We start from the raw sequence: 14,538 nt of genomic DNA on the forward strand, positions 1-14,538 counted from the left end.
ATTATAGTGAAACTTCAGAACACAGAGCATTTATTAAAAAAAGGGGGGTGGGAGCAAGTCTTGTAAAAACTGACATCAGAATAGGACTTCTCAATAGCAATATTTGAAACTAGAAAACAGTGGAATAGCAATTTCAAAATTCCTGTTTTTAGAGTAATAAATGACAATTTCAAAATTCTAAGAAAAAATGTCAACCTAGAATTGTATTCCTTGACATATCAGCAATGAGAATAAAGGGCATTTTTTAGAGACATAGATCCCAAAACATATAAGTCCTTTCCACGCACTTTCCTCAAGAAGCTACTGGAGACTCACTACCAAAGCAAGGAGGTAAAACACAAGTAGACACTGGACACAGGAAATGGAATCACACTCAAAAGAAAAACAAGGGAACACCAAGAGGACAAGGAACCACATTCCACAATGGTAACTATACAAGCAGGCCTATCGATCACCTGGAGCCTGAAGGCTAAAAGCATTAGAATGAAGGTCCTCTCTTCCCCCAACTATCTGCTCAGCAAGGAACAATGTTTATGATCATAATAATGATTATATCTGGAAGCATACAGAAAGGTGATGAAATCAGGCAGAAGAGAAACATGTGAGAGGTAATATTAAAAATGAATAGTCCAAAGAAGGAAATCAACAGATAATATGGCAATAACTTTAAAAAATTTAAGCAAACACATGCTTAGACAAAGCAGTTCTACTTTAGGAATCTAGGATACAAAATACTCAGAGATATGTAAAGATATATATCCAGTGGCTGCAACATAAGCCTTTGGTGTTCTGTCTCTTTAAACTTTATTCCTGTATCAGTTCAATTAAAAATGTTAAAAGATTAGCAAACGAACAACCACTTATGCTTTAGGTTAAAATATTTAATGTATATGTGGTATTTTAAATTGATTCCCTGCTTTAAAAGCCAACCTTTTTAATTAACCAACTAACTACATGTGCTTCATATAAAATAGTTTCTACTACAGTGAATTATAAATAGGTCTCTGCCCAGTCTTTCATGTCTACTGAGGATATCATCTTGAGGCATGTTCTTAAGGGGACCAAATACAAGCTAACAGAAAAGTACAGCACTGCCAGACACACAGAAAGCTGGGCTACTTATTTACTACCCTATGATCTATCCTGACAGTTAAAAAAAAAAATCCTAAGCCTGGCTCATTTAGTATTTCTCTCTCAAAAAACAGAGAAAAAATGTCCTACTTTTAAAAGAGTTTTTAGTAACACTGATTTATTTAAATTTGAAGGAAAACCATAGTAAACATTGAGTTTAATGAAACAAAAGGTAACATATCTTTACCTTCTCCGAGGGGATCTGCTTCTTCTTCTGGGAGACCTGCTCCGCCTGAGTGGGGAGCGAGACCGTCTCCTGATGGGAGATCTGCTTGCTCTTCTTCGGGTGGGAGACCACCGGCTGATCGGGCTGGCATCTTTTGATCTCTCACGTCTACTGAGGATATCATCTCGAGTTCGTGTTCTTAAGGGAACCAAATACAAGTTAATAGGAAAATGAATAAGTCGAAATAAATAAATTTCTCCTACATGTAATGAACATCTTAAAGGGCATGCTATCAGTGATTTTTTAAAAATCCCTTTTTGTGCTTTTAGGTATTATTCTAATTTTCTATCATTAATGTTTATAATTTTTAAAATCATGCAAAAACGTTACTGGGGAAAAAATTCTATCTTTCCGAAATGTTTGTTAGAAGGAAAACACCTTTAAAAATAAATGTTCACAGTGCTCACTTCAGCAGCACATACATTAAAACTGGAATGATACAGAGGAGATTGGCATGGTCCCTGCGCAAGGATGACAAGGAAATTCATGAAGCACTCCATGTTTTTTTAAAACTAAATAGGCCAAAATGTTCATAATGTTAAAAAGAAAGGGCATGCTAAACTAAAGATAGTAAACACAAATTAACATGTTCTGTAACAAAACTCAAATTCAAATGATTAAAGGACCTTTTGGTGTTATGGTAGGCACACACCGAAAAAGCCTATTTACTCTGATCTCAGAATTTTAAAAATTATTAAATATTATTCTTATGGTTAAAGCCACTGATTCTAACCACAGATAAACAACTCACAACTTCACCAAGTGAGTGATGATATTCCATCTCCTAAGTTTAAAGACTTTTATTTCTAAATTTTGACATTTTTGCAATTAATAGTCTTATTTTTAATAAATATATCAATTACATTTAATAGCATCTTACAATCAACGTTAACCTTAGAACAGAGGACATATAAGTAAGCGTTTAGGAAAAAGGGCAGTCCATCTAGTTGTGGAAGTACATACTGGTATAAATTTCCTAGAAGGAAATTTGGTAGTAGCTTTCTAAAATGTAAATGTACAAAACCACAGACTTTGCAATTTCAGGTCTATGAATCTCTTCTACAAAGCAACCTCACACATAACTTGTGGATATCTTTGCTTACAATCACGAAAAACTGTAATCGACCTAAATTTTCATCAGTTTCAACAAGAGAATAATTAAATATATTATGGCACATCTACATCGTGAAATATGTTGCTGTCACATAAAGAATTTTGAAAGAGTCCTGGCTGGGTAGCTCAGTTGATTAGAGCAATGACAAGGTTTCAGGTTCAATCATCGGTCAGGACACACACAGGAATCAACCAACGAATACATAAGAGGAACAACAAATCAATGTTTCTCTTTCTCTCTCTCTAAGTGTTTGATGAAAGAAAGCAAATCACTGTTAAGATGAATAGTATTACTCCATTTTTGTAAGAAAAAACATTCATATAATTGTATGGGCACAGAAAAAGGGCTAGGAAGATGGATTCCTTGTAGGAGTGGCAGTGGAAGAAGAACAGAGAGGGAGAAAATTTACATGCTTCTGCATAATTTGAATTTCTCTTTAATTAGCATTTCTTCTGTAATTAAAAATATATTTAAAAAATTCAACTGTAGTCCTTAATAAATTCTTCAGAATATCATTCACAAACTGAAAGCAAATTGAAAGAGACCAGGATCATTAAGAAACACTTTAGATAACATAATCAGTAACATTAACAACTGCCTCAGTGCAGGAAAGCTAAAGGGGCCATTTCATTACAATGTAACTTAGAAGTAAAGAATCAAGAGTATCTCTTAAAATAGAGCTCTTTGAAAAGAGCATTCTTGAAAATTCTTGAAAAATATAATCAACTCTAGCTTATATTTAAACCCACACATAGTAAATGTAAATATGCAATAATGGCCGGGAATTCATATCCTTACACAGAATAAGCCAGCTCTTTTAAGTGAAAGTTGGCCGATAATTTCACATGCCTAATCACTGAAAATAAAGATATTAAAAAATCTGTTTTAAAGTAGTTGAGACTAGTCTCAACAATTCCCCACTCTTCCCTACCAAAATCCTTTCTGTGTCTTAACTATTTATTACTTCCATGATCCTAGTAAATAGGATCAATCTATTTTTTTCATTTATAAATTAAGCATGATAGTCATTCCACCTCATGAGGCGAGAATCACAAGAATTTGAGAAAAGAACTGATGGACCAAATATATTATATAAATATTAAGTTTTTATTATTATTGGTAAAAAATAAAATCATTTCTTATACTATTCTAGCTAAATTTAAGAGGTTTTTTGCAACAATTAGATTATAAGTATATGAATTAGGAACAAAAAATTTCCACTTTCAGTTTCATTATATTTTGGGGCCAAAAGCAATTATAGTCCCAATTTATATTGTTAGAATTCGAAATCATGACAATTCAAGAGAACAAACAGATCACAAACCTTAAAACTTATACCTCCTTTTTGAACCTTTTAAAGTTAAAATTTTCAGCCTATACTGTTCAGAGAAGTAGTAATTCCCTCTAGGAACTATACTCCCTCCCCATAAATGGGTATACAGAGCTTTATCTGCCCAATTACTCAGATTTAAAGGAATGAGTCTGCAAATTAGATACTAGATTAAGAACTTGAAAACAAACTGTTTCTGTCACCAACTTCAGTATTTGTAAATCGCCTGCAATCAAGACATACAATGACAAAAGTGCAAATGTTAACATAGTAAGTGGAATGGATTAGACCTAAACTATAAAACTCATTACTCTCTCATCTTTCATTGTCCACAAGTTCTAGTTTCTCCTTTAAAATTTGGTGCATTGGTAAAAGCACCAACATTCTGAAAACGAGTTAGTTACCTTGGGGAAGACAGTCGTCTCCTTTCTGGTTCTCTTCGTTTTCTTTCCAAGGATCTGCTCTTGGCTCTTCTACCAGGAGACAGAGTTCGAGAAGGTGATTTGCTCTGCTTAGACCTCCTATCATTTAAAAGTGGAGATCTACTTCTTCTTGATTTATCACGTTGTTTCGGAGACAAACTTCTTCTTTTAGGACTACGACCTGGTCTTCTACTGGGTGACCTATTTTCTTTCCCAGAAGAAGCATCTTTAGAGGGAGATTTAATTGGCTTCTTTTCTTTATCAGTTTCAGACCGCTTTGATTTTCTCTCTTTGGACCGTGACCTTCTGTCTTTGGATTTCTCTCTTAAGTCAACTGGGGATCTGGATTTTTTGCCTCGATCACGACTTCTACTTTCATTTATAATCGGGGATTTTTTTCTATCTTTTGACTTATTTTTCTCTTCAATTTTAACCTTGTCATCAGTAGGAGATCTGGCCTTCCCAATTTTCTCTTGAGACCGCCTTCTAAGGGTAGGAGATTTTGATTTTCTTGCTTGATCTTGAGACTTACTTCTTTTGGATGGACTTTTAGACTTTTTCCTCTCCTTTGATTTGCTCCTAGTTGTCTTCTCTTTAACTATTTCAACACCTCCCTTACTTTTCTTTTTATCAGACCTATGTCTAGTCCGTTCTTTGGATCTGCTTTTACTTCGCTTTTTTGTACTATTTTTATTGTCCATAAGTTCAAGTTTCCCCTTTGCAGCTGAAGATCTAGTACTAGACCTATTTCCATTTCTTGCCTTTTCGTGAATCTCCCCCTCTTCTTCCGAGCCAGACTCATAACCTTGCAGTATGAGCCCCATCCCCGACTGGACCTTCCCTTCCATTAACTCATTATCAAGTTCGGCTTTAATCAAGGCTCTCTGTTTTTCCAAGTCTTCCAGCAAAGCTAAATCATCAAGTTTAGTTCTTTTGGCTGGAGACAACCCTTCTTTGTCAGAAGCGTCGACAGCTTCTTTCCTTTTGTGTTTCTTGTGCTTATGCTTATGCTTATGCTTCTTATCCTTGTCTTCCTCCGAGGAATGTTTATGTTTCTTATGTTTACTTCTGTGTTTATGCTTCTTTTTTTTGTGACGACTGTGCTTATTTTGAGATTGGTCTTCTGATACTTCTCCATTTTCTTCATTTACACTCTTTTCAGAATTATCAGCATCTTCCATCCTATAAATGTATCAAACACACTTTAAAATCATATCATTTATCAAGCATTCAGGGTCTTAACAAAATGATGATGATAAAATACATTTCAATGTAATACACAAAGAATCCTCTATTTTCTTTTTTTTTTTTTCTTAAAAAATACATATATAATATATTGGGAGACTAATCTTTCTCCGCTTGAAACTCAGAAGCATACTTAAAAAAAAAAAAATCTCTAGGGCCAATATTGAGCCATATTCAAAATAAGCACTCCATCATCTGCACTGGTGGCTGATGTCGAGACTATAAACAAACCTCCAAGGGTTAAAACTTCAAAGTAAACTGACCAGGAGTTAAGACTTTTGGCCTGTAGCAGCCACTGAGCAATCATGCGATTGAACCACATCAAAGGGTCTTTTGCAGGTCAATAGTTCAAAATCAGCAATTTCACATGGTTTAACCCAATATTTGTTCAACTAAGTTTCAAATGAAGAGATTAGTTTCCCCAAAATATGTTCACATTATTAGGTGGCTTTTGTGCTTAACTGTTGGGGCTATTCTGAGTTAAAGAGTTTATGATTCTAAATTATTTTGCTAAATCCTTGCTGTTCAGTATTTCCAGGTTAAACACAGGCTACAACAGCAATATTTAAATTTACCCTTTAAAGTCACTCCATACTATATCATCACATTCTAGAACAGGAGACCAAAACCAGACTTTATCTGAATTCAGGACATCATAGGACATCATACTATTTTTGGAGCAAAATATGAAATATTTTGTCAAAGTCCTTCAAATTACACACTCCTGTACTTTCACTAAGTTTACTGTTTATGCCATATACTACAAATAGGTTCTTGCAAGTTAAGGATTAATAAATCTATTCATTCAATCTCTTTTTAAAAATCACCTATACTTAAATGTAGACCTTAGTCTGGGTAGCAGGAAAACAAAGATGTAGAAGACCAATACCTGCCTCCCTCAAGAAAATCTTTCTTCAGTGAAAAGAAAGTGTAATGATAATGACACGAATAACGGCATTATGGGAACACTGAAGGATCACCTAAAATCATTTTGAAAATGGTCAAGGGAAGTATCTTGTATGAGGTTACAGAAAAACCCAAGCTATTTGTTAAGCAGGAACTTTGGGTGGAATAAGAAATGCTTATTGGGAAAGTACATGAGTTGAAAGTAACACTGTAACACTGTCCTAGAGAATGAGTAAAAAATTAACCAGAAGGGGAAAAAGGTATTTTGAGGGGGAAAAGTAACAAAAGACAGTTATATATAGCCAACTCAAAGCAGACCATTGTTGTCAGGGCTTCACTTGTGGAAGAAACTGGTCTAATGAAGGTTACGATCTCAGTGTACCAATTCCAGATGACAAGATACATTATGAGATTCTGAGAGTGAGTGGCTGAGATACAGTTACATGCTCACTGGAGTCAAAGGCCCAGGAACTACAAGATAAGGCTGTTGAATGGGTTGTCTGTAATGACACTGCCCTTAGGACAGGGGTTAGCGAAGAGTCTGGTCCTCCGGCCAGGTCTGTGTTCAATAAAGGACACACTGGAGGTTTGCTTGAAAAGTTACTAGTTGACAATGAGAGGGTATGCAGACTATGAAGAACATAACTACCACATGGCAAGAACTTTGAATTTTTTAGATATCAGATTGCCAATATCCATTTCTGGTATGATAGACTGCAGGAAAGAAAAAAGTATTAGAAAAGAGCTGCAAAGGAAGCTGTGTCTTCTGGTGAGAGTCAGGTTTTAGTCTGAGTTTACTTGTTTCTAATAGGGTATGAGAAGACAGGATAAATACAGTAGTGTTCTCTGGATCATCAAATGTTCTCAAAAGACTTGGAAAAAGAAAGTGTAATATCTTTGTATTAAAACAAACAAACAAAAACAAAAAACAAGGCTCAATTGTGGAGGAGGGAAAAACACAAAAGTAGAAGATAGATTACACCTTTGTATAGGTTACACCCTCATATAGGTAACCCTTGCCCAGAAATCGTCCACCCCACAATCCAGGTGAGACATATGAACCCTGATTCAAATGGGGAAAAGTCTGAGAAAAACCGAATTAGGCTAATTCAAGATATGGAAATAGGTATGGACAACCTTTTTAAAGGTTGAGAATGATTTTCAGGTAAAAATCTAAGTGCTCAAAGTATAAAATTTAAGTCAAGCTAACTGAAGATCCTCTAAGTATCCTCAAGAAAGAGATTAGTTTGGTGGTTAGGCAGTCTCCACAGCCAGACTACCTGGGTTCAACTTACTAGTTGTGTGGCCTTAAGCCAAGTTTAAGATTTATCAGATCACCTGGTAGGTTCTGGCTCAGTGGTTGAGCGTTAACCATGGACGAAGTGGTCTTGGTTCAATTCCTGGTCAGGACACATGCCCGGGTTGTGGGCTCGATCCCCAGTATGGGGCGTGCAGGAGGCAGCCGATCAATGACACTCTCTCTCATCACTGATGTTTCTATCTCTCCCTCTCCCTTTCTCTCTCTCTCTGAAATCAATAAAAACATTTTTTAAAAAAAAGCTTACAACAATGTCTAGCACGAACCAACTGCCAAAAAAGTAAGCTGCTGTTATTGTTCTGATACTGGATAAATAAATATATTTACTCATCATGACACTGGAGCTGGCAGGGCTTATACTAAGAATGTTATTTTAAGGAACACTATCAAAGACCATGGATTCTAGAGTCAAACTACCTTATTAAAAAGATGTCTCCTCCAACATCACACACCTAGTATAACCTTAGGCAAGTTACTTTTCTATGCCTCAGTTTCCTCAACTGTAAAAACTGAGGAAATAATAGTATTGACAAATCAGAGGTTTGTCTTAGCAATGAGTTCACACAAAGGCCTCAAGAAATATTGTCCCCATATGTCTCTATGACAGACGAGATGTTCAAGTTCAAGGAAGTTTGAGGAACTTGCCTACGGTCACACATACTTCAAGCTAAAGAGAAGGCTGATATTACATTCCAAATTAGTCAAGAGCTCTTTCATTTGGTGAAAGATGCTTTTAAAATGACACAGCATATCACTACTCTGCATAACACTTGATTATTGCTTCCTACTTCATCCAGAGACAGCACTAAAACCCTTTAAAAGGCCTCATACAACCTGCCTAGCTTCAACACTTTGAAACTACTACTTTCCTCTCACACTCATCCCACTTCAACTATACTGCTCTCCTTGAATAACAGGTATACCTCAGCTACTTGTACTTATTGTTTCTTCTGTCTGGAATACTTTCCCTGTTGTATATATTGCTGGTTCCTTTGCCAACCTCAATTCTTTGTGCAAATTATGCTTTCTCAATCAAGTTTTCCTGACCCATTCATTTAACCGCAATCCCCACCCTACCATACACATATTGCCTTTCTTTGCTTAATTTTTCTCCAAAGTAACTGCTACCACCTAATATAATTCTTGTTTGTCTCTCCCTATTATAACATGAACCCCATGAGAGAATTTTAATGTTTAATTCACTGCTCTATCACTAAGGCCTCGATTATCTAACCTATAGAAGGTATTCAGTAAGTATCTGTTCCATCAATTAAATGATTTACATAGAATAACATATAAAAACTGTATTGCCCGGCGTGGCTCAGTGGTTGAGCATCAACCTATGAACCAGGATGTCACGGTTCGATTCCCAGTCAGGGCACATGCCCAGGTTTCGGGCTTGACCCTCAGTAGGGGGCATGCAGGAGGCAGCCAATCAATGACTCTCTCTCATCGTTGATGTTTCTTTCTCTCTCTCTCCCTTCCTCTCTCTAAAATCAATAAAAACATATTTACCAAAAAAAAAAGAAAAACTGTATTCATTACACTACAGCTGGTTTAAACTGGCTATACCATACTCTTAACCTTGACACAATAAACATTTTGCTCTTGCTCACGTGTATCTCCTCCAGTGCTTCACACAGTGCACACACCTATTTCTTGAATGCAATACCCCAAATCACTTAATCGCCTCCCTCCCCAAGAAAAATCTGCTCTTTGAACACTTTTCTAAAGCTTTCTATAGTTTACAAGTCTTCCAAGAAGTTTCATTCAAAATTCTTAGTTTACCAAAGATTGTATCTAGCTCCTAATACTTCTGAGAATCAGGATCTACATCACAATTGCCCAGTGTAACTTGAGTGACCCCCCCCATTTCTATTGTAATTTAATGAATGTTATCTCAAGAAATGACTAAATTACTGATAAAAATGCTACAAGCATCTTAGGGCCAGCTAGGTTAATCTTAATAATACTAGAGTTATCGCACACTGGAGTCAGGCATAGAGCAGATCTTCACCCTCCTCAGTTGATCTCAAAGGCAAATTTCATAGAAAATAACAACTGAAGTCTGACTAGGTAAATCAGGAAAACTTGAACTCAATGAGTCAATGGCATAACATATTACGTATAATGAGCTTGTGCTAAGGCAGCTAATTTACGTTCACTATTAACACCTTTCTTCTAAAGCTTTAGAGAAGGGTTTCTTGTGATAGTATCATCACAAGGGTGAGTACATTAAGTAAAATATTCTGAGAGCTAGAGACCACATTCATAACTTTTATTATAGCATATTGTTATAATTGTTCTATTTTATTATTAGTTGTTATTTTTCTCAACTTTATCACAGATATGTATGTATAGGAAAAACATAGTACAGGTATACCTTGGAGATATTTCAGGTTCGGTTCCACACCACCATAACAAAGTGGATGTTGCAATGAAGAGTGTCACAAAAAATGTTTGGTTGCCCTGTGCGTGTAAGTTATGTTTACACTATCCTTTAGTGTATTACCTGTGCAATAGCACTGTCTTTAAAAAAAGTATATTCCTCAATTAAAAAATACTTTATTGCTAAAAATCAGCTGAACTGTTACAACAGTAACATCAAAGATCACTCACTGATTACCATACTATAATAACACTAAAGTTTGAAATAGTGTGAAAATTATCAGAATGGAACACAGAGCCCTAGCCAGTTTGGCTCAGTGGTTATAGTGTCAGCCCTCGGACTGAAGGGTCCTGGGTTCGATTCCAGCCAAGGGCACATACCTTGGTTGCAGGCTCCATCCCTGGGCCGGGTTTGGGTACATGAGGGAGGCAACCAATCGATGAGTCTCTCTCACATCGATATTTCTCCCCCGCCCCCGCTCCCCACTCCCACTCTCTCTGAAAAGCAGTGGAAAAAATATCCCCAGATGAGGATTAAAAAAAAAAATGTGCCAGAGACACGAAGCAGCAAATACGGCTGGACAAATGGCACCAACAGACTTGCTCGAGGCAGGGTTACTATTAACCTCTAACATGTCAACTGCAGTATCTGTGAAGTGCAATAAAGTGAGTTATGCCTGTATATACAGATTTGGTACTATGCACGATTTCAGACATTCACTGGGGGTCTTGGAATGTATTCCCTGTGAAAAACAGGGACTACTATATATAAATCCCATATATATAAATTTACATTTTGCAATTTAACACTACACTTAGCAGGTGTATAGGTCTATACCAACCTGGTCTACAACAGGTTTGTCATACAACAATACTGATTGAGAGCTAACATTCTTCAAATCACATTATTTGGAAACAAAGCTGAGTTAAAAGTGCAGGCAATATGTGCATGCTTAACAGTATTTATTCATTTGTTATGTCAAATGCAATGTACCAGTTTCACCCTTCAAACAACCCAAGTCTTGGGGCACCTGGTACAACAGACATGAACAACTTTAAAATAAAGTGATCAGTTACCAACCACAAGTGTAATTTTAACTTCCTCTTTAACATTTTTCCCCCTCATAGAATATTCTTTTCGATATCTTATTTGGAGGGCATTCAATTTATGCTTTGGAGACAGAATGGTCATCAAAGTGAATGCTATTGCTTCTTTACAAGTAATTAAGCCTGTTTCTCTAACAAGTTAAACTACTTTAATTCAGAACTAATGGAGATGTAAAAATAAGAATGAATCCAAAAGACCAAGTATTCTTAAAATGAACTCCTTGATCCACACGTTTTCCAAATCAGGTTTGGGATTACAATTCAAAGAATTAGAACTATCACATCAAAAAAATGCATCTTTCTAGGACACTGGAAATAAATGAAAATTATTTCAAACCTTAAAGGCTATTTTTAAAATGTATAATGGCAGACCAGACCATACAACAGGAAAAAGCTGGGTTCCTGAACCAGACTGCCTGGCTTTAACTCTTTGGTCTGTCACTTAGTATTACCTTGGACAAGCTAACTTAATTTTTCTGTGCTTCAGTATCATCTGTAGAAAATGAGAAAAAACAGTATCTACTGCCATCGGGTTGTTATAAGGATTAAATGAGTTAATATTTGTCCAGTGCTTTGAACAGCACCTGGTATTTGGTAAGTACAAATAAGTTCTTACACGCATACAAAAATGTAAGTGTTTAAAACCATTCAAAAGGTTGAGTTAGCTAATGAGACTGACAAATGTAAAAGCCACTAAGGAAGCTTACAACTGTTTTTTATATTTATTTTTTCTAAATGTTCTACTTTGAATAGATTTCATATAAACTATTCAGTGTCCTCTAAAGAACTGTTTAGACACCAAAGAATATCCAGCATTCACTATGAGCAGCATACATAGTGGCTGTTTTCATATCAAACTGTTTCCTTTGTTAAATATTTTCAAATAATTGAAAATGAACACATACAGACCAAATATTCCATTTATACCCAATGTTCTGTGGGGGAGGGGAGGTAGAATTAAAGACAATCTCAGTATCACTCAATGCAGAGGCCTAAATAAAGTTAATTAGTATTAAATCTAGTATTTGAATATGTAAATAAAATATAGCTGAACGACTCCTCAAAATGAATCTGAACTGTACCAGAAATCTAATGAATAAACATAATATTATACGACTTTAAACAGATTACTAGAGTAATCAAGTGCACAGCATATTTGTACTGTACTGGCATAAACACTGTAACTTTGCCATTCTGCGAACTCAATGAGAAACAAAGAGGCAAAGTCTAGTTAAAACTTTAGAATCCCCTCTTCTAAGCCAAATAGTGAAGATAATAAAAGCAGCTTTTAAAAGTCCTTAATGAAAAACTTCACTCTCTAGCTGAGTAAAGCAAATGATCGTGTCCCACTGGTTGCACAGCAATTGAAGTGCTGGGCCGTCTGGTGGAAAAGACTTCTCCTCTCAATCCCAAGCTGCTGGGATATATTCACCTCTTCCCTAAAACGGCTGGAAACAAGTCAGATAATGCTGACGCGAAAAAAAAGATCGATATAGGAATACTGTTTTAAAACCCATTCTCTCTTATGTTCTTGTTTGAGCTTTCCTAGCATAAACACGAAAACAAAATACTGATTTCAGTGAAGCAATGGTTAGCCTCTGCAACATATGCAGGCTATGCATGCACTTGGCCGCATCGATTCTTAAATTAGCTTAATTATCGACGAGGTGCTTGGGTTTGGAAGGGGCTAACAATTTCCACCCCTACTTCAGTGGCACTCCCAAAGCAGCGCTCCACACTCAGGCCAAACACGCCAGGCCTCAAGCCCAAGGACTTGGTCTCACTTTGCCTCCCAAGTTGGCAAATAAGCTGCCAGTAGGCAGGGGGTTAAAACACCGGGCGGATGCTGGAGAGAAGAGCACAAGGGCGGGAGCTGAAGTGCACAAACTCTATAGCTCTGGGATGGTCAAAGGGGGTGACCTAGCGCCTCTTCTCTCCGCTTTCCGGTTCCAAAGCCGACACCAGGAGCAGGACGAGCGGGGTGCTGCACGCGGAAGGAAGGAAGGACGGTCTCAGGGCGCCCCCGGTGCCCACGGGCCCTCGGGCACCCACCGCCGACGCCGCGGAGCGCTGCGGCCGGGCGCCCCGCCGGCGCCGCGGGGAGGACCAGGAAGGCGCGACCGCACTGCCGCGGCGGCCGCCTGACGCACGGGACCTGTAGAGGCCGCTCGCGCCTATGCCTCCCCGAGCAACGACGCGCGGCAGGCCGCGGCCACCTCCGCCCCAACAGACGCGGCCTCGGGGAGTGGAGCCCGCAGGCCGCCCGCCCGCGCCCCATGCCGCCCGCCCCACAACGTATCGAGCGGGGAGAGGCAAAGTTTGGCTCTCGCCGTTAGGCCTGAACTTTCCCGCCCGCCGCCCGCCCGTGCAAGTCTCCACCGTTAGGCAGCCGGCAGTCCCCAGGGCCCCGGCCTTTTGTACCCTCCGAGAGACCACTTACTCCGGCTGCTCCCGCAGAGACTGAGCCTCCGCGGCGGCCATCTTGAACTTCCTGACTCCGCGGCGGCGGTGGCGGCGGCGGCGGCTGCCCGCACGGTGGAGGCTGGTGGAAGTGGAGGGAGAGGGAGCAGGGCTGTCGCGCATGTGCTAAGCGCGTAGGGAACCGTGGAGCTCGGAGTCCACTCTAAGAACCCCGATAAAAAAGTGCATCCGGGGACGAGGCGAGCGAGCGTGATGACGCAACTTCCCCGGACGAGGGGGCGTGAGGAGCGGTAGGCGGCGCCGGCGGCGGCTCCACTCCGCGCGACCCGGGCTCGCGCGCTGCTCGGTCCACGTGAGAACCGGACCTCCGCGTCTCGGAACCGGGAGGCGGCGGCAGAGGGAGCGGGACGGCGGTACCCGTGCGTGGCTCCGAGAGCCGGTTTCACCCTGGGGCCAGAGGTTGAGTTAAAATTCTCAAACGAGGGCAGGGAAGACGACGATTTTGCTTCTGGGCTGCTTGCAGGCACAGTGAATGCCTTTAACTGGCCACGTAATTCAGGCAGAAGCCGCAGGAAGGGCAAGTTTGTGGAAAGGCATGCTGGGAACACTGGAGAGTCAGGGGGGCACTTAGAATTAAATGTTTTCATATGTAACCGTTACTGATACATTTATTTGAAACTTGAACTTTGTTTCAATTTTTGCTAAATCCATGGGTAACTTCAGGAGTCGTTAGGTTCACCGGTTCTGGTAGTTTAATTTTTAATATTTTTGATTCAAGTTCTCTGATTTATTTTCTATAATGGACTACAGGAATGGGACTAAATGAAATCCTGGATGGGAGAACATAGACTCTTAGAGCGCCTTCAGCACCATGTAGGGTTTTACATGGCTCTCGGGAAAAAGCATCATTCTCCCCACTGCGGCACCTGG

General features: G+C 38.9%; 1 protein-coding gene across 4 annotated transcripts in view; it reads right to left on the bottom strand.

The window, feature by feature from the left end:
- The window catches only part of PRP4K (pre-mRNA processing factor kinase PRP4K), a 42,388-nt gene extending 28,236 nt beyond the window's left edge, over window positions 1-14,152 (bottom strand). For 3 of the 4 annotated variants that reach the window (XR_013999379.1, XR_013999381.1, XM_081145009.1), the window contains exons 1-3: window positions 13,628-14,152; window positions 4,206-5,405; window positions 1,319-1,495 (exon numbers count right to left, since the gene is read on the bottom strand). Coding sequence is in view for 1 of the 4 variants with exons in the window: in XM_081145009.1 (XP_081001135.1) it covers window positions 1,319-1,495; window positions 4,206-5,405; window positions 13,628-13,770 (1,520 nt within the window). In the remaining 3 variants the exon portion in view is untranslated. The remainder of the gene's footprint in view (window positions 1-1,318; window positions 1,496-4,205; window positions 5,406-13,627) is intronic. The other variant, XR_013999380.1, reaches the window with a different exon arrangement.
- Between the last annotated feature and the right edge of the window lie 386 nt (window positions 14,153-14,538).

This window comes from Miniopterus schreibersii (genome assembly GCF_964146895.1).
Source record: "Miniopterus schreibersii genome assembly, chromosome: 8".
Taxonomy (NCBI): Eukaryota; Metazoa; Chordata; class Mammalia; order Chiroptera; family Miniopteridae; genus Miniopterus; species Miniopterus schreibersii.